This window comes from Lepidochelys kempii, chromosome 3 (assembly GCF_965140265.1).
Source record: "Lepidochelys kempii isolate rLepKem1 chromosome 3, rLepKem1.hap2, whole genome shotgun sequence".
Lineage (NCBI taxonomy): Eukaryota > Metazoa > Chordata > Testudines > Cheloniidae > Lepidochelys > Lepidochelys kempii.
Genome location: NC_133258.1, coordinates 98,891,194 through 98,912,843, shown reverse-complemented (window position 1 = coordinate 98,912,843; position 21,650 = coordinate 98,891,194). Strand labels below are relative to the sequence as shown.

Genomic DNA, 21,650 nt, shown 5'->3' with positions numbered 1-21,650 from the left:
GAAGTTTTTAAGGTCAGGCTTGATAAAGCCCTGGCTGGGATGATTTAGTTGGGGATTGGTCCTGCTATGAGAAGGGAGTTGGACCAGATGACCTCCTGAGGTTCCTTCCAACCCTGATATTCTATGATTCTAACTGGACAAAGCCAAGTCATACCTACAGTCTTACCAGTCAGATGAGGGATTTCAAAACGTTCTGTAGAGTGCACAGAATTTGGCAGAGGAACTTCACACTGAAGCTATTTTCCCACCGATTCAAGAATACAAGAGTCACTGAAGAAGAAGACATTTTGATTATGAGTCATGGGATAATCCCATAAGAGACTCCAAACAACAATTCAAAGTTGAATTCTTTAACCAGGTGCTAGATTGTGCAATACGGTCAATTGAAGAACATTTCATGCAGCTCAGGGAACACGGCACTATATTTGGGATGTTGTATGATATTCCCAAACTCCTCACTCTACCTGAAGAAGACCTATACCAGCAATGCAGGGCACTAGAAACAGTGTTGACACATGATGACATGCACGATATTGATAGTGATGAACTGAAAGCCCTTTCAAGATACATTTCAGCAGGATCAACTCCAAAGGCTATTCTGGAATATATGTGCACAAATAAGATGACCACCGTCTTTCCAAATGCTTTTGTTGCTCTGCGCATACTTCTAACACTTCCTGTAACAGTTGCCAGTGGAGAATGCAGCTTCTCCAAGCTGAAGTTAATAAAACCACATCTATGCTCCACAATGACACAGGAGAGGCTGTTCGGCTTTGCAATCATCTCAAGAGAGCATGAGCTGGCCCAGACTGTGGACCTTCAGCAGGAAGCAGTTCACATCTTTGCAACCAAGAAGGCACGGAAAGCACCACTTTGATTATTCAAACAGATAAAAATGCCAATGTTTACCTTGCAGACAAGAAAAGTTATATTTGCTGTTCAGGCGTTTGAAAGTTAAGTGTTCCTTAAAATTTTTGAACAAGGCATTTTAAGTTGTTAGTTCTCCTTTATTGGGGTAGGTAGCAGAGCAGTACCATGAGAGGAGAAGAACAGGAAGAAGGCAGAATTGAGACCTTTCAAAGTTTTGGCCCAAGTGAGGGGGCATGGGGGCGTCATTTGAGCTCTCCGCCTCAGGTGCCAAAATGTTGTGGGCTTGCCCTGGCAAATACCTAAATGAATGATGAACATGAGGAAAAGAGAAGGGTTAGTCACTATGGGAAGAGAAAGGTGCCCCTGTGTGAAGAAAGAAAGAGACAGGGAACTGTATAGTGTGCAGAGGCCAAGAAGGAATGTGCTGGGAAGGAGTTGAGGGGAGGTAATAGGATAAAGGAGATGAAAATGGAGGAGTTAAGGGAAAGAATAAAAGTAAAATGGGAGGGAACATGGGGATAAATCTGAAAGGGATCACGGAGTGAGAGGAAAGAAGATGCTGCTTTTTAAAGAAAGGGAAGGGAGGGACACAAACTCTAACTAGCATGAGAAAACATTAGACGGTATGGAAGTTGAGGGAGAGGACATGTATTTCCTGATTGTATTGCTCAAGAATGATCCTGCCCTCCAGACTGTGCTGTAAACATCTGGCGCTACTTTTTGCTTGCTGGTTTTAAGTGTGCATTTAAAACTAATGCACACACCAAGGTTTCATGCATGCAAATCTCTGACTTTGCTATGAGCGTTCTACATATGTTTTTTTAAATATAGGGGTGAATGGATACCTCAGAGCACATCATACAAAATGACAGAACGACAGAAACCAAAGTGGACTCCAGTGGCCAGCATCTGTTATTACTATCAAAAGATATTAGCCTACAAAATACATTATACCTGCAGCAATTAATTCAGGGAAGTCTTGTGACCTGTGTTATGCAGGAGGTCAGATTAGATGATCGCAATGGTCTCTTCTGACCGTCGAATCTATGAACTATGATACTTTACATGTCTATAGCAGCTTTCACCAGAGGATCTTAAGACACTTTAAACACGTTAACAAATTAAGCCCCAGAACTCTGCTGTGATGTCATGTTACCTCAGTTTTACAGATGAGGATAGCGAGGAACACAGGCATTAGATGATGTACCCAAGGTGTCTCAGGAAGTCTGTAGCAAAGCATGGAATGGAATCCAACTGCCTTTTTTTTTTTCTTCCAGATCTTTGCTTTGACCGTTAGATAAGGGTTGCTTTCTAAAACTTGGATTTTTTTTTTTTTTTTACAAATAGCCTCAATAAGGTTTTGAATTGTCTTATGTTATACAAATCATCTCTCTTAAAACTTTTATTTAAAAAGCAGTTTATATCCTTGTTGGTGAAACTATATAGTAGCATCATATGGAGCTCTAGACACAAAGACAGGGTAAAAGCTGTATGTTTTTCTATATGTATATTTGCATACACCTCATGATGGCAATTATAGGGAGGGCATTTCCTGGTGGTTAATAACTGGACTTGATTAAGCCTCTGGATCTTCTTCTTAGGTTCTCAACTCCTCCTACAGATCATTAACTGCCAGGAAACATGCTTTCCATTGGCCATTTTGATTACATAGGCCTCTAGCAGTTAATCTGCAGATACATAATAAGAAAGTAATTACACTGTATATTTCTTTTCAAAAATATTAAAAAATGGATAAAGTTTTAGGGGTTGGGTTATTTGAAAATACATTACAACAACATTGTGTCATTTACTCCAGGACTTTAAATAAAATGAGGTAAAAAATCTTACCGAAATATTTCTTTTCCCTTAAACATTAAAAATATATTTCCTAAACAGAAATCTAGCATTGCTTGCCTTGCACCCCACCTGACAAATGCAGACAAGGAAGTAGGTTTAATTTAATCTTTTCTTTACAGATTGTACTGCTGAACCTGTTGATATGTGTAGTAGTTTTCTACATTGTGTACTATGTGGTCCTAAGCATTTGTTTCGCAGCCTTCAGGTAAGAATTTCTAGCATTCATAATTAATATGATTGAACTTAAATGGGGCATTTCTGATTTACAACCTGGTGGAGCAGGGCAGGGAGCAGGGGGGTAGAAGTCTAGAATATGATCTCAGTTATATTGTAGGCACAGTTTTCAGCATCAGACACGCTTGAGTGCCTGAACTTCCATTTAGATGAACAAATTAGCACTTGGACACCCAAAAATTTGTTTAGCTGCCAGTTTGGCTCACAGTTTATTTTTGATCAAACTAGTTGACATACATATACTAACCGAAAACCTGAACACTAGGGGAAAGATAACATCTTTTTCCAAAAAAGATTTGTTGTGGCTGCCAGAAAGACTAGCTGTATTGCTTCAGAAAGTCATTAAGAGCACTGAGGATGTCAAATTGATATTGAATAACAGTATAGACACAGCACATGAAGAGTATTTATAGCAGAAATAAGACTATAGACATAGCGTGTAAAGGCAAGCCCGCGTCACACAGTGGCACCAAACCATGGACACTTGTGAACTCGTCTATCCCAGATTACTTGGTTTGGAATCTTGTTTAAAAGAGCTCATAGAGTAAGCTACATTGTGTAATGTAATTAACACATTAATTGTGATAACATATGAAAATGATTAACTTTATTTTTAAAATCTCCACAGGTTGGAAATGTTGGACGGTTGGGCACCTTTTGATTTTAAGACAAATCCCTCATGGATTAACCCAAATTACTTAGGTACCTTGATTTTGTTTCTTAGTTTTTGCAGAACTAAGAAAATAGACTCTTTGTAGACATAAACCCCAATTTCCCCCCACCCTCATGCACACGTACAAAGTTTTTTTAAAACATTCTAATAATGCCTCTCCACTTAGCTTCAATATTTTAATGATATTTTAATTGTATTGAATTTTAAGTGTTTTTCTCATTTCTCCATAACTCTGCAACAGGGTCACTTTATAAATTAACATATTTCTTGTCCTCTCAGTAACCCATAGCCTTTCCCATGCTCTCTCCTTCCAAATTTACATCTCTCAATTGAAACCAATTGTTCTACCATGAAGAAGACATTTAATTTTCATTATAAATCTATTAATTATTCTGTGTAAGGTTACTGAATCTAATCTCTACTACAGTAAAGCTTCCTATCATCCATATTTGAACCAGCTTCCAATAGGGCTTCATAAATAATAAGTCAAATTCTTCAGTCACATAAACCTCTTATTGACATCAATGGCAATTTTGCCAGTGCAAGGAGTCAACACAAAGTAAGATAAGATTTCAGGATTTGGCTCTATGGCAGTTCAATGTACTAATGGAGAATAAAGTATAGTTTGAGTGAATACAAATCACAAGACATATTTATCCAAGCTCTTAAAAAAGTGACCCTTTCCAAAGCTATTACTGTCTCTCTGTAGGGGAAAAAAGAAGCATTTACATAAATTAAGCTTCAGCAGATTTGGAATCTGTTGCAAAGGAAAACCACGTCAGCTGGAATTAGAGCTGTTCAAATGTAAATTGTTTAGATCATAATCTTAAACACTTACAGGAATAGAAAGTGCAGGGATGCTTGTTCAGTGCCACTATTGATTTGATTTTAGATGTAAAAAAAGAACATTTCAATTAGATTAGCAGAAAAATGGGTTACTAGAAAAAATATAGATCCTACACAGTTTGAATTAGTGTGCATTTGCACAATGTCAATGTAAATACTGAATCTCAACATGACTGATAGGATTTGTATTTAAATTATAACATTATAGTTTATTACATGCCTTCATGTGCAGGGTGTTAAACAAGCTATATTGAAGACATATTAACCCATTTGTGCAATATAGTCTATCGGCCTGGACGCATTTTGGGCACTATGAGGTAAACCCTGAGCTAGAAAAATTTAATTGCTACCATGTTAGGCACATATGTGGTGGTCATCACAAGGGTGGATGTAGATGCCAGAAGTGGTGTGGTTTTTCTATATCACGTAATTTTAAAAGTAAATGTTATCAGCCATCCAATCTGAAAAAATCAATAAAATCACAAAAGGGGCCATAACTCAAAGAAACTGTTTAATTTTGACCAAAATTAGCAGTAAGCTTCTAAATACAATTGATAATGCAATGATGTACTCAAAATAGTACTATTTTGGAAAGCTTGGGAAATATCCCCAGACAATATATTTTATGCATTTTCCCATATATTTTTCCCTTTAGTTAAAGCAAAAGTCTGTAGTCACATGACAGTATGAGCTTGTTTATACCATGTTCTACATCAAAATAATTGTCATTAATTGTAGAATGGAATGATTTGAGAAAAGTTTTTCTATCTGCTATTTTTATGAAGTTATGCAGATAATAATAGCCTTACCCCCAATTATAAAAACATATATTTTTGATGTTATCCACTCAGCCGGAGACATAAGCAGAAAGCACACCTGGTATAATTGTAATAATCACTGAATACAATGACAATTCATGTAAGGGCTGTATAATGTCTTGTGTGACTATATTGTGTGAATAACAAAAGTATAACCAGGTACTCTTACGTAACACCTACGTGTAACTATGAGCTGCTGAATGTGTAATGCAACAGTGCTTCAAGCTATATTTACCCACAAAATAGTCACAGTACTTTGCAGATTGTTGAAACATTTCTACTTTCCCTTAGAATCTGCATCTGATGCGTTCAGTACTCTGTTGCCACACTTGTCACTGTCAGAGTTGCATTGGACCACACCAAACCCTCCTTGTGGCATTTGCCTCTCCCTGTTGCACAGGTACTCTCACAGCCATGCTGCACAAAGGTGAGGATGGCTTCTAGAACAGGGGGCAGCACCATTATCTTAGAAACAAGATGCCCAATGCTATCTATCATTTATCCGTTGCTGACAGGGAATACTTGAAGATACTGAACTGTTTGCATGACTACATACATGACTGATAATTTGCATGGCTGATAGTAGTTTCTCACTTGGTTTGTTCTTCTTAGCAAACAATTTATAGCACATGTTATCCAGAGATGCTTGCTTCTTACCACAGTACAATCAAGATACCAGTAAGACATAGGCTGCCTCTGTCTCTTCCTCTATCTGAGATGCACTGTTCCCAAGATGTTTCAGACCCTCCTTGAGCTCTATACTCAGCTGCTGTCTTCAGCCATCTCTTTTCCCCCCTGACACTGAAAGCAGAAAGAGAGTCACATTCACCGACAGCATGAATGTTTGGCAGAATAAGACTGCCAAAGTCTCTTCCCAGCTCCAAAGCCATTCTATGCGTGAAAATGAATCTCTTCTTTTGGCCAACACCAGTTTTGAAATAGAATTAATCAATCCCAAGAATAGATGGGCATGCAGATGCAACACTGGTGTCCAAGCTCCGCATTAGCACCCTATTTAATTCGAGTATTTGCTTTTCATGAGCAACGTACAAGAATACGCATGAATATGCTTCCTTGTCTTCTGCCTCGAGTTTTGGTATTGCAGAGTGGTTGCCAGGTGCTACTTTCACTGCTTATGCAATGTTGTGAAACCCACCAGCAAAATACACTTCATGACCAAGTGGAAATCTCTGATCACACTTCACAATCCAGTCCCCTGAATGAGAAAGTTTACAATGTTTGATTTGTTCTGTGGATTTGATATCATCTTCAAGCTTTGCTTTGGTAATGGTGTTTAACACAGTGGAGTTCTGAACTTCTTGCATTTGGACATTCCCTCTGCAGGCTCTCTCACCAGATTTGATTGATTCTTCATTTGCATAAAATTGTCACCAAGAACAGCAGCGTATTGACATTTTAGTCCAAGGGTAACATTCAGCACCTGGTCAGACAGCTCCCCAAAAGTTTTGCACTTGGCAGTATCAGTGCACACCATCTGCAGCAGCATCATACCATCTATAATAGCTAATGTTGGCTCATCAGATGCTGATATCTCAACCACTGATTGATTTTTCTCTGACAGCGTGTTGCTCTTTTGGGTCTTTCATAGCGATCCATCCAAGCTAAAGATGGAAATGGGACAGGTGCCAGCTCATACTTCATCAAACCCTGGATATCAGCATCTCTGGACTGGGCAATAACTATCAGCTTGCTGAATATCTGACAACCAATTGTTTGTGCTTCTTTTGTTCAATTGTTTTGTTGATATTATCAAATGATTTGAGATTATGCCTTCTTAGGGGATCAAAGAGGTCTACCTCACCCCTTTGCACCCTACTGGTTACAAACTGCTTAACTTCTTGTGTGCCATTCTCTCTTATCATGCACAAACTTTCTGCAATTTCAGCTGGGGGCAGAGCAGACGTTGCACTTGCAATGCTCACAAGTGGCTATCTGTTGTCTGGCCTTGTTCCAGTCCAGGTTCAGTGCTAAAATAATTTGTCATTCTTTCAGTCACATTTTTTATATCTTGGACGGCAGAGTCATCTGTAGTCAAGCACTTTGTAGTAGCTTCTTTGTGGTAGCTTTCTCTGTTGCTGAAGGCTGCATTCTACCCATTTGTTCTTTCATAGTTGTTATAGCTGCTGTAAAATGTGCAGTCAGGTAATACTTGGTCAGAGCCTTCTCTTTTGTGCAAAGATGCTGATGCTTCCCACAGTCCTTGTTGAGAGCTTGCTTGATGGCCATGTTGTGCCGCACGCCACTGAAAGGTCTGGCAGTCCAGTATACTGCTCCCCATCTATCAAGTAGGGCATGAGCTATATCTGGCTTCTCCTCCGCCAGAAGTCTGACTCTACTACATTTACACAATGCCGTCTAGCATAAACCACATGACCACACTGGAACATGGTACAAACAAGCTCATACTATCATGAGTCCACAGACAAAAGGCAAAAAAGTAGGGGAAAATGCATACAAAATAATCTGGGGCTAAATATTTCCCCAAATTTCCAAAACAGTACTGTTTTGAGGACATGGTTGCATTATCAATTGTATTTAGAAGCTTTCTGCCACTTTTGGTAAAGAAAAAAAAATAGACTATTTTTCTCTGAGCTATGGCTCTTTTTCTGATTTTTTCAGATTCTGATAATGTTTAAACATTATGTGATATAGAAAAACTGCATCATTGACCACTATATATGTGCCTAACGTGGTAGCAATGAAATTTTTCTAGCTGGTAGGTACCTTAACTCACTTACAAGATCCCTTTTAAAATCTGACTGGGAGACTAATGGGTTAGTGCACTAGTCTCTTTTCTGTTTGGAAAGTATTTATCTGTTAGCAGAACGGTAAGAAAGAAACAAACTATAACAATAGCTGCCGAAGGTCTGGTGACACAGCGATAGAGAAGATTCAAATGTAGGACTGAGGTCACAAATGAAAGTGATCTTGCTCATCTTATGGCAGGCCCCATTTGTGCACATTACAAAATTGAGTTGTGACCAAAGAAAAGAGAAGCCCGAAGCTGAAAATGGAGGTTACATGTCAAGATTGAGGTGTTGGTGTTGGCACAATTTTAATGGGAAGCTTATACAGCACCTCCCTGCACTAAACTGGACTCAAATTAGTTACCCATTTTCATGAGCACTAAAATGACTAGTAAAATTTAAAGGGACACAATCAACTTGAAGTCTAGTCAATTAAAGAAAAAAAGTTCTAAAAAGAACTTCAGGCACTGCATTCACACAAGTGTTTCTGCCATGTTTTGGATATGTGGTTTTACAATCCCCTTTTCCTGATTTTTAATTTTTTTTCTCTCTCCCACATTGCTGTGTGAAAGATCTGCACAAACAACAGTGGAAACTAAAAAATGATTATATAAGGGAAAGAATGAAACTGACAATATACAAATGCACAAATTAAACTGAAAAAACACAGAAAAATATTTTTCTCTACTCTTTTTTTGTCATAGTAACCTTAACTGTTACTTGCAGTAATGGTAGGATAAACATTTGAAGTATGATTTTTTAGTTGACCGTGCCCTTTAAAAAGAAAAATAATGTATTATATTTTGAAAGATCCCTACCAACTACAAAGTAGATATTATGGCCCATTCTGTGGGGCTCTGGTCTTGCAAACACTTATGCATCTAAGTAGTCCCATTGACTTCAGTGGCACTAGTCACATTCTTAATATTAAGCACATGCATGAGGATATGCAGAATTAGGGCCTTAATTTACTTTAAGATTAAATTGTGGCGCTTTAAAAACACATTTCATTTTCCTAATCAATTTTGCTGTGGAACGATTACATTTATAAAATCCATCTCAGTGACTTCTTAAAAGACAGCTTTTTTATTTTATGGACAGTTAGGATACTAAAGTATATGTCTGTCCATTCAGTTCCTACTTAGGGATGTCTCCCTGTCGATCTGGCACATAACTGTGCTCATCGGCAGCAGACACTATCACATACAAAGTTGTGTTTTTAAAACAAACAAACCCAACATTACTAGCTTGCAATATAGATGATAGTCCTGTGCCATTTTAGCATGAAAACAAAGGCCCATTCAAGTTATCAAACCAACTTACAAATTGAAACCAGTGGACTGTACTTCATTTTTTGTTGTTGGTTAACTGAGAATTGGCCATAATGTTTCCTGCCTGCTCCTCCTCACCCCCCCAAAAGAAGCTTTGTAACAGAGACTTTTGATTAGTATTGAAATAGAGAACAATTCCCTTCTAGATCACTGCTTCACATTTAGACTGGGAACCTATTGGTCCCCTCCACTGCACTGGACAGGGAGGAATGCAAAAAACCCACACATAGGATAACCTGACACTCAGTATTCCTGTCCCTCTTCATTATAGCTTTCATTGTTTCCATTAAGGAGCCACTGGTTTTTAAGAACTACCATTGGCTTCAGTGGGGATCTCTCATCACAGATTGATGGCACAATATGGCCCATGTTGTTCCACACAAGGGAGTGGGGATACAGCTTAGTCATTAAAGAGAAGAACTTGTTGATCAGCTGCATATTTTTCACACCCATGACTGAGGTAGTTAAACTGACCTAATTTTTTGGGGTAGACCAGGCCACAGGTTAACCTCAGAAATCAAAACTACCTATTGCCATTAGTTACAAGGATGGGAACCACCCTTCCAAAACTCTGCTTGGAGTAAGTTCCCTGTTTTCTTTTATAGTTCTTCTGGTTTCACTGGAGATAACCTACTTTATTTGTGGACTGCTGTTTGCTCTGATTGTGGAAGAATGGGTTTGGGATTATGCTATAACAGTTACTGCTATTCATATTATCATAACTGCAGCTGGTAAGTGAGTATGTTATTAAACATATGTGCAGTACGGTAAATTGAATAGAGCTAGTCTAATACTATTGATCTAATTTTTTATTGGACTAATTTTGCCTTTTTTTCTTGAAGTTTCTCCCTTAAATTTTCATCTTTCTTGCATTCAAGCACCACGTGTAGATGAGTTACTGCCATTTAGAAATCTTATTACATTTTTGTTGCAACAACTTCCAAATGTTAAATTATCTTGCAGTGTATTTAGAGGTTTTATTGGTAACAGGGCAGCCAAGGAAAGAAGCCTGCCTGCCTGCAGTTTCAGCTTGGAGGGTGTGCACTGCTATAAAACCAAAAGAGTAATATTGCCCTCAGTGCCCTCTCCCTTTAAGGCTCAGACATAAATACCCTTGCCATAGTTCAATGTAATACTGAGGCTTGCCTCAGCCACGTCCAACACAAAAGGTCTAAGTTGTGGCTCATTTCAGCTAAATCCCAACAAGGAAAACAGAGCCTACGATCCACTCCAGCATCTTCACTTGTCACTTTCTCTCTCTTTCCTCTGAGGAAAGAGCTGTTTGCTGCAAATGAGGTTCATCTTGCTGGGAACACCTGCTGATCTACCCTTGCTCCTTAGCAGAGTGCAGGGATGGGGGATTGGGAGAGATGTTTAACCCCATCCTTGCCAGAGCCAATGTGGGGTCTCTTCATCCCATCACAGTGCTTTTATAGGGGATTCACCTACCCATCCTATTATATTTATCCTAGAAATTAGAAATAGGAAAGAAATATTAGATCTTCTGTCCCTCCCAGTGTACAATGGTTCCGGTTATTATTTGTGTGCTTTGTCCAGTTTGGTTTTAAATATCCCAGGGGATGGGACTTCACCATTTCCCATGAGATATTGTTCCAGAGATCAATGGACTTCACCTTATGATCAATTTCCTGATATACAGACTAAAAACCTTGACCCTGCAATGAGTTCCACTTGGAATACCTCCTTGCAAGATAGGGTATAATATTTCCTCTACTGGATTTCATCCCATCAGTCCAGTTTATATCCCTGTTAATCCTGCTAAATAATTTTTCTCCTTCCTTAGAAACAATTATTTTAAAGGAAAATTACAAAAACTCTGTACCATATAGGAATTACCAAGGAGGATGGTTTTCATGGTTATCTTATGTATCTTATTCAGATCTTCTTTAAGAAAATAAAACAAAATAATGAGATTATTATTATTTATTTGTACTGCAGAAAGATAGGTGCTAAAGGAACTGTTACTGCAAAAACTGTTACAGCTGGTGATTTTAGATGCCTACCGAGTTTTGGGGCTGCTGAGTGGGGATTTTCTGAATCCTGATGGGGTCAGATTCTGGGATTTAAGCAAAGTGGCGGTTAGGCACCTAAATCCTTTTGTGAATCGAGCTGTAGGTGTTGCAACATTTACATCTCATTTGTGAATCTAGTTGGGGCTCTGTGACATCAGTTCCCACCGATGTGCTAGGTACTGTACAAAAATAAGAAAAGACAGTCTCTGCCTCAGAGTTTACATTTTAAGCCCTCAATCCTGCAAATAATTACACCTATATTTAACTTTCAATGGGACAGCTCACAGTAGTAAAGCTAATCAAGTAGGAAAGTGTTTGCAGGATCTCAGCTTACATTTCATTAGACTTTAAATTTAGATACAGTTACTAAGACTGTATATTTTTATTTTAGAAGACTCAGCTTTTCTTCATATGCAAAACAACCCTAAAATTATTTATGATGTAATGTTTTTCATTTTACAGTTATGTCTGAATTCCCTCTGATGTTGCACTGGTGGATGGCTTTAGGTACAGGTCAATTATTTAACTTTGAAATAATCACAAACTGTGGAGATTCATAGTATTTGTACTTATGAGTGGAATTGGGTGAAATTTTTTGATCAAACCGGTTTTTGGCATAAAATGTAGATTCAATGACACAAACATTTGGTCAAAAAAACTCATGTCAAAATTAAACATTTTAATTTTTTCTAATGACTTTTCATTTAGAAAGTTCCTTTAGTATTTTCTAAATGAAAAATGTTTAAAAACACTCAAAATTTAAATTAAACTTTTTTTGACTTTTTGATTCACTGAAAATGTTGAAACATCCATTATTCATCCAGCTCCAGTTATGAGATTTCCCTCTCTGTCAAATGTATGGTATGGTATGTGATGGGGGACACCCCCATCCCAATCAGAAGAAGGCTAATGAATCCTCTGGGCTCAACCACTACCAAATAGGCCATTCTGCAGAGCCTGCTGTGGCTGGAGGAAGCAAGCTTAAGAAGAAGCATCTCACAGGAGGGTATGGAAAGTGGTAACTAGGAGGAAAAAGCTGTCATGCCTCTTAAATAGCTGACTCTTGCTATAGCTCATGGCAGAGAGAGAAAGAGCTGACAAACCTCCCCCACTTACAAAGACTTACCAGACCAGGACAAGCTGATCACTGTGGGGCAGGAGTTGAAGATAAACCCTGACTGGGAGTCCAGCTGTGCCAGGCTGCCATATATAAATAAACCAGAGCTTTTTTAGGGAACTCAGAGACTGAATGTACCATTATGTGGGAGACCCCCACACTGGAGAACTCAGAAAGGGTGGAATAAATTTCCCGAGTAGGGAAAGGACTTTGGAAGGGAGAAGAGACCCTGAACCTGTCTGTGAGTGATCTCAGGGAAAGGCTCACCCTAACAGGTTCAAACAAGAAAAATGGTAACATGTGTGCTCTAAATAGTTGATACTATTTTTAAAAAGGACTCGGTCAAGTAGTTCAGACCTAACATTTGTCAAGCCTTGAAATTTATATTCTAGGGCCAAATCCTGCTCACCTTATGTACATTAATAAGTCACATGTATAGATCTATTGGACTGTACCAAACAGTATGAGGTCAACAGGACTGCAATTGTAAGGTGAGCCTGATTCAGATCCTGATTTATCCTGTTTCCATTGAAGTGAATGTCAAAACTCCAACTGACTTCAGTGTATGATTAGGGATCCCTGCCCTCTACGTGGGAATCCATTACTTTGAGATTTAGAAAAAATGTGGAAGTCAGTTCTTCAGGAGCAGTTAAGTATCCAGAGCTGTACTGAAACCCTCAGTGACAGCCAAAATCCTGGACCTGCAACTTGTTCTGCATAGGCAGACACCAGTGACCATACAGAGCCAGTTGAGGGATCAGGTCAGAAAGATAAGAATGAAAGGCCTCATTATTAGAAATGAAAGAGAAAAATCAATGTTGTTTTCATTTTGAAAACACAAAGTCACTGGCATGAGTAGTTTCACTTTCTTCTTTGTAATACCAGAGAAGTGTGAGAGTAACAAAACCTACTCTCTTTAAATATGGTTGCTTATAAAAATGGGATCAGTTTAAGTATTCTTGTAATGTTTATATGCCAGTATTAACATTAATACAGAATATTCTTACATTTGCTTTCAGGATCTGGCTTAATTTTGATGATTTGTGGAGGACAGGTCTTAGCATACTGCTTGTTCAAGGACAACTTCATTCACCCAGTCCTGGATGATTTTTGAAGAGCAAAAAATAGGTGTTTGAATCTGAGTCTATATTATTTCTATGATCTAATTTAAATTACTTAAAAAGTAAGATACACTGTCAAGATTATTAGTCTAATATTTAGCCTACTGTACCATTTATTTCTTACATCTGTTTACAAATTCCATGCAATTACTTTTAGCTGTTTGTGAGGGTATTTTCCCCTAAGCAAACATTCAAATATGCTCCCCTTTTCCTAAATACAAACCAACCAAAAAGTGAGAAAGAGATCAATGCCAGCAGCACAGCACTCGTGTACAACCCTACAGCAAAGCAATGTGCATGCAAGGAAGAGAGGAAAAAAATTGGTAAGCAAAGAGACATCCGTTTCAAGCTTCCAGGTTTTTTTGTAAATTATTAAATAAAATTTATTTTACTAAGTATATCTTGGGCTGGAGTCTGGCTCTCCATTAAGGCTTCTTTGTGCCATTTCAGTGGTACAAAGAAATTTCAAAACCATCTTCACTGGCTTCCTGGGTCTCCCTCACACAGGGAATTCCTGAATAGCATAGGGCCAGTTTAGCCAGCTCTATACCACCACATATTGCAGTCCTCTTGCAGGACGTATATAAGATTACAAGGGACATAACCAGTGAGCAACAACCTCCAGCTGATCCCTGGCTTCCAGAGCAGTGCATGGGGAAGGCAAGCATAGAGAGTGGAATGTATGATTGAGCAGCCCTAAGGGTGTTCTAACTTGCACTGCTGATCCACTAAATGTTTAGTGGTGCTAGAATGGGGAAAGGCAAGGGTAGCTTACAGCCACTTTTGCACCCATCCCTTTCTCACTTCCTGAGTTGTGCCAGGTGCATGACCAATCCCTATGATCCAGGCTGTAGATTGTAATTATTTTAAAAACCACAATACTGCCTTGACATGAATCTTCATCTATTTACATATAATAGGCTTGATCCTACAATTCATTCTAAGCACGACTCCCAGTGAGCCAAATTCATCTTACATGCAACTTCGGTGACTTGAGTAGAGATATAGCAGCAGTGATTTTGGCCTGAGTTTTGCCTAAGAAAGGGCAGCAAGACTAGACCATTGTAAATGCTCACATTTGCTTTAAGCAGAGGTTCTCAAACTGGGGGAGGCCCTCTTGGGGGGCCTGGAATGTATTCTGGGGGGGCATGAGACGCTTAAGGGGAAAAAAGAAACGTACTGCACACATTTTACCCACAGCACTGAATAACTAGCATAACTGATTCCTCCAGACGTATCAGGTCCTCAGATGGCGCTGTGCATTTTTACAGATTTTGGTTAGGCTTGCATAGCATTATACAAAGTCATTGCCATCTGCACGCTAATCCGTTTGCTACGACATGGTGTGCATATTTAATTGTAAGGATCAACCACAATCACAGTTTTGCTTTTGCTCTTATTACAGTGGATCATTGGCTCTGTTTGAATCAATGCCTTACTGTTTTTAATATTTAGTGAGAGCTGCATGTTGATTTTTTTTATCATATCTGTACTTGTATGGTGGGGGCGGGGTGTAAACTACAGACACCAAGGGGTGGGGGGGCACGATCAAACAAGTTTGAGAACCACAGCTTTAGAGTACTAAACCTTGTCTTGAAGTTTGAGTGTGCATACGGTAAGGGGGAAATTCCCAAATAAGATGTATTTAGCTTTTATGAATGACACACAAGTATATTTAGAGGCAAATCATATCTCAAAGTTTATAGCATTATACGCTCTAACAAACAAAACCAATATAGGATGACAGCAAATGAATGCCTATTAGGGGCCTGATCCAGTCTGAATAGACTTCCGTGAGATTTGGATTGAACCCCAGAACATTTTTAGAATGCCACATCTATATAAATATTAGAATCCAAGTAACTATGACCGATGTTGTATTTATGGAAGGTTTTTGCATTATTTGTTCCAGTTTAAAGCTGTATTAATACTTAGACAGGGAAGAAATACAAATTAATATAAAATAATCTATCTGCACTGGCTTTAACCTTGTCTTTACACAGTCTGTGTGTGGGCAGTGGAGCTATGTGGCACAGTGTATTAGTGGATTAGGATACAAATTAATCCATGGGTGGAACAAGTTTCTATTTTTAAACTGGCAGGCTTTCACTGTAAGAGTGCCACCCAGCTGCAGCTTTCAATAGGTTGTGCAAATTTTGTTTTCTATTTAAAACATCATCTCACATCAGCAGCAAGAAACAGTGCTGGTTTAAAGTGAAAAGTGGCCCAGCCACAGGATTTCCCTCAAGTGTGTTCAGCCAGGCCAGTGCTAAGGAAAGGATCAGATCAGAAAATCCATAAAGGATTAAACACTGTAGCTCTGCTATTGAAAACCATTGCAGTCTGCAGTATTTCAAAGAGTGAGCAGTGTGAAAAGCTATTTCATCTTGCTGCTTACGTATACATGATTTTTCATCACCAAAAATTATTAAACCATTTAAAGCATATGTGTATACGTTACTTAGTAATAACCCTTAAGCTGCCGTATTTAATAGATTGCAATTCATATAAAATGCTAATAATTCATGTGTGTGAGGTGGCAACGTTAAATGATGACATTCTGCCAATCTCCGCTACATCTGTTCCCACTTCCACAGTCACCCCGGCAGCACTGACAGCAGAGCTACCGGAGTAATAAGGAAAAATGTTCTAACAGTATCTCCGAGGGCACAATCTGGCTGGAAGAACTTTCATTATTGGTGGTGAAGAAGGGTGAGTCCATCATCATGCTGAGATCCCGAACTGAGGTTGCAGGAAAGGAAGTTTGAAGTTGTAAACTGAGTACATTTGGCATGGAAATCAATGGGATTAAACATGGAGCCTCACAATGTCATGTTCACAGAATCATTTTTAAGAGTAGAACTGACCTTAAAGATTTCTAAGGGAATTCCATCTCCTTCCACACAGTCCAGCTACCCACTGAGTGGGATCACGCCTTTCCCCAATTCAGGGACCCTCCCTTCCAATGGCTGGGTTCACTTCTTCTTCATGTGCTATAGTGGCCCGTCTATGAAGAAGAAAGTAAAGGAAACGTTATATTTGGACAGTTATTTTACCAGGATAGAAACACTGTCTTTGAATGGAGATTGTTTATAACTCTGAAATGTTCGAAACTCTGAACAAAACATTATGGTTATTCTTTCAAAAGTTTACAACTGAACAGTGACTTTATATAGCTTTGAAACTTTACTATGCAGAAGAAAAATGCTGCTTTTAACCATCTTTATTTAAATGAAAAGCACAGAAAGTTTCCTTACTTTGTCAAATATTTTTTTTTTTTAAAATTCCCATTATTATTTTAAATAGTTTACATTTAACACAGTAATGTGGGGGGAAGGAGGGGGGTCTCTGCTGGTGCCTGATTGCATACTTCCAGTTCCAAATGAGGTGTGTGGTTGACCAGTCAGTTTGTAATTCAGGTGTTAGTAACTCTGATGTTCTACTGTAATTCTAAACTATATTACACTTCAAAAACTAAAGGCAAGCAGTTAATTCTGGTCTTGGTTCTCTGGGACCAACCAACCAATCAGTAAAATAACATGCCACAGAATATAAACAATGAGATAAAGAATTTGATTTGGAATGTACTTGAGAAAATATCTAGATGGTGTTTAAACTCATAGTGGTAAGGGACTAGTTATTCAACAGTCAACCTGAACATCTCTGTCATATGCTAGATCATCAAATATCACTGCAGCTCTATATTTTGGACTGCAGCAAAGAGTCCAGATTTTAAAAAAGCTGGTCAGTGCCAATTTATCTGCAGTAACATCAATCTGTCTTCCTATAATGCATAATGCATGCATGAAACAATCAATCAGATACTGTACCAGTGTATCTGTAAAACAGTATGAATTGTACCAGATAATCAGCAATGAGTGGATAAGGCACTCAGGGAGTTTGCAGTCTCCTAAGCAGGCAATTCCTGCAGAAGACCATATGGCCCTCAGAATCTGATCTAGAAATAACAATGTTGACCAAGCAAACTTTGTTAAATGGAGAAAAGATGGTGATACATTATGCATATTATATACCTTAATCCAATGTGCATATAGTTACACCATAAAATTAGATCCTTATTACACTTTATAGATCCTTAAGGCTTTATCTCGATACTTTATACCTTCCAAAATGTGACTTAATTGATATGTTTATTTCTTGGCTTAAGGCCCTATGCAATGACCCATCTGCTCAGGTAATGACTAATGCTTTAATCTCTCCATTTTGTCAGGTAATCACCGCCCCAGACAGTGTGCACTCTCTCATTAGATGTCATAGAGGATAAGAGTCTTAGCAATGACTGTAAAATTTGATGATGCAATTAATACATTGGTTACTGGCTTTAAACCTTTCAGTGCTAGATTGTGCCTTTAAAGGCACAGCTCTGAGTGGTGCAGAGTCACACTGTCCCAGGGGAGCCAAGGGAGGGATTGGACCTTTTGAGGGGCATGCAAGAGGAGGAGTGTCCCTCATTGCCACGCACCTACCCAAAGGCTAGTCACAACAATCTAACCCTTAGTTTTCCGTATGGATCAGGGAAATATATCCTTAAATTAACTAATTTGCCATCCTTTTTCAAAAAGACTTGGAGACAAAAGGTCTGGTTCTGCTCCCATTGGCTTTGTCTATGCTGCAGCTGGGAGGTGCGATTCCCAGGGCAGGGAGACAGACTTGGGCTAACTCAGCTCGAGCTAGTTCATTAAAAATAGCAGTGTAAACAGTATGGCACTGGCAGGGCTAGCCACCTGAATTTGGACCCTGGAGGTCAGGCAGGCTTGGACTCAGGTGGTTAGCCTGAGCCACCACCAGTGCCACAACGCTATTTTTAGCATGCTAGCTGGAGCAGAGCTGGCACAAGTCTGTCTATCCATGCTGGGAATCACACCTCCCCGCTGCTAATGTACGCATATGCATTGAGGTCAATGGCAAAGCTCCCATTAACTCCAACAGGAGGACAGTACACAAGGTTAGTTTATCTCTCTTTTCTTCTGTCAGTTATTCCACTGTCAGTCTTTTAGAAGCAACAATATGTCATTTAAATAAAACATGTATGTGAGGAAACAGACAAAATAATGTCTTCCCCATTTCATATCAAGGTCTATAGTTATGTGTGTGTCAAAATTACATCCAAATTGGAAGATCTATATCAAATCTCTCTAGTATATCGATTTCATCCACTTTCAAGATCCCTAAGAAATGTGGGCTCAGAAACACTTTTAAATAGGGGCTAAAATAATAAATATGAAACACATTTGCTTGGTAGATCATATGGCAGTAAATGAACATAAGAACGGCCATACTGGGTCAGACCAAGGGTCCACCTAGCTCAGTAACCTGTCTTCCAACAGTGGCCAATGCCAGGTGCCCCAGAGGGAATGAACAGAACAGGTAATCATCAAGTGATCCATCCTGTCGCCCATTCCCAGTTTCATGAACCTATCCTCCATGAACTTATTTACTTCTTTTTTGAACCCTGTTATAGTCTTGGCCTTCACAACATCCTCTGGCAAGGAGTTCCACAGGTTGACTGTGCAAAAATTGTAGCTACCTCCTATTGAAGGTAAAGGGAGAACTTAGTCCCGGGGTTGGCAATCTTCGGCACACGGCCCACCAGGGTAATCCGCTGGTGGTCAAATTATTTATGTATGTGAATTCAAAAGGAACAAAAAAAAAATCAGGTATGACCTGACTTATTGTTTATGACTATTTAAAATTAAGCCATCTTCTAAACTGTTAACATAACACTATCTTGTGTGTGTTTCTGAGGGATTTGGAGTTTTTTTAAATATAGCAGTAATGGTGAGAGAAGGAAAGGTGGCATCTAACAGCATGTGATGCATCTGTTTGGAAAGGGCAGATGAAAAAGGTGTTTAAGCTCTTTGAGGGCCCAAGAAGGAGAAGTTCAGAAGAAATCCTAGGCTGTGAACCAACTTGACTGTCTGAGGGCAGTTTCCCTCAGTCATGGAAGATGCTATAGTGGTGACTAGATCTTCAAACGATCTTACCTTTTCCACCAACATAATATCACTTGTGTTTTACTTCAGCTTAACTTCACCCATTTGCCTTTCATCCATTTGCCAATCTTTGCTAGGCACTGAGATGTTGGGCAATGGTACTATTATTGTCAGAAAGAGTGAAAGATAGAGCCCAGTAACATTGGAAGCCAGAATGCCTCAGTGGCTTCATTCAGATATTTAAGAGGCTGTCTTCAGTGACTCTACAGATGAGCAAGCAAGTAGCAGAGAAATTTCCCATCATCACTCTTTCCCAGGAAGGTTGAAGTCTGAAAGCAAGGATCTCAGCTAGCTCAGTTCTTTCTCAGTAAGCTACATCTTGGCCACTGAATGCCACAAAACAATTTAGTAATGAGAACTGACATTATGGGCAAGAAATAATGCAATTAGCATGCCATTTCCATTCCATGTGCTGACAAGAAACCTGACTGGGGAGGGAGGCCAGGGTCATAGTGGTAGATAGATGTAGCTGGAGATGGCTTTTTGTTAGATTTTCAGTTAGCTCTCTCCCCCAAAGTGAAAATGAAAGACGAGAATGCATTGACTCACCCAATCAAGAAACCTCACCCCTTGTAAATATTTCTTTGCTTATCTCATGTTTTCTATGGATTTTCCCATTACATATAAACAGAAGTAAAAAGAGGAAAATACTAAATTGATCCTACATCCCATGCACAACCAAAATTTAAAGTGAAGTTAATGAGAGGTTTTGAGTGTACACGGATGGAGCCCTGTAACTATGTGTTAAGATATTGACATACACAGCCTCTCACAGTCACAGGATGAGCTATGCTTTAGACTTCTTTTAGTGCACCCTTCAGGTGACAGGCTTGGGTGGAACCCCATGGTACAACCCTTGGACTGGATCTCTGGGTTGCAGCTCCCAGGTGAACTGAGGTGCATCTGAAGCTAATGAAAAATAAAGATAATTTTCCTAATTTTCTACACATTCCAATACAATGTGCAGCAATACATTTCCTACCTCAAAGGTCCTGTCTTTAAATTCATAGATATATGCTTACTGAAATATGCTACTGCCTATTAAATACTTGTTAGTATAGTTTTTCTATTTATTCAAACTTCACTTGTCCCTTAGCAGACCAGAATTCTATCCCTAGATGTCCCAGACTTCCTTTGCAACATCGGACAAGGCACTAAAACTCTCTGGGCTTCAGTTTCTCCGTCTGTAAAATAGGAATAGTAATACTATTTTCCTACTTCATTGGGTTGTGGCAAGGTTTAATTCATTAGTGTTTGTGAGATGTTCAGATCCTCAAGTGATGAACACTAGACATGGCTATAAATCCAATTAGTTAAATATTTTGGTAGGCTACGTTGCCCAGGAGCTTTTAAGCATATCAATATTTGTCTTGATCAGGAAGTGTATTTTATTATCTGTGAAAATATTTGACAAAAGCAAGACATTTTCATTTTCTTTGAAGTTTTTCAAGTTAACAATTTCTCAGTTTTCAGTTGTCAAGAAGTGAAAAATTCTTGGGTTTTTTTTGGGTTTTTTTAAATGGAAACTCTAAAGACTGATGAAAATTGAATTTTTCTCACAAAAATTTCCACTTAGTCAAAAAGGCATTTTTCATTGAAAAATTCCTGCTCTAAAAGGGCAGGTGTGGTGGTGGCGAACACCTCACATTGTTGTATATATATTTTTAGAATTATATATCCCTAGTTAACATTAGTAGAATATTCCAGTTGCCCAGGTAACTATGTTATTTTAATGATCAGTAAAGAGTATCATTATGTAAAACATGATGTTAATTTCCAGCACTGAGAACTGATGTCTTGCTGTTACCTTGAGGCTGCACCTTTGTCCTTTGCAAAATGCCTTTTTCCCCCCTGAAGTTTCATTTTACATGTAAGTGTTAGATTGCTCTTTTCATATGGATTCTGCTTGCATCTCGTGAATTTAGCAAATGAAAGTGACAACTGACTACCAATAAAGAAACAGATTGA

At 38.8% G+C, this 21,650-nt stretch overlaps 1 protein-coding gene across 1 annotated transcript in view; it reads left to right on the top strand.

Moving 5' to 3' along the window:
- TMEM244 (transmembrane protein 244) overlaps window positions 1-13,661 on the top strand; it is a 29,488-nt gene extending 15,827 nt beyond the window's left edge. The window contains exons 2-6 of the mRNA XM_073336666.1: window positions 2,847-2,932; window positions 3,590-3,663; window positions 10,003-10,128; window positions 11,893-11,937; window positions 13,567-13,661. Coding sequence (XP_073192767.1) covers window positions 2,847-2,932; window positions 3,590-3,663; window positions 10,003-10,128; window positions 11,893-11,937; window positions 13,567-13,661 — 426 coding nt within the window. The remainder of the gene's footprint in view (window positions 1-2,846; window positions 2,933-3,589; window positions 3,664-10,002; window positions 10,129-11,892; window positions 11,938-13,566) is intronic.
- Window positions 13,662-21,650: the final 7,989 nt, after the last annotated feature.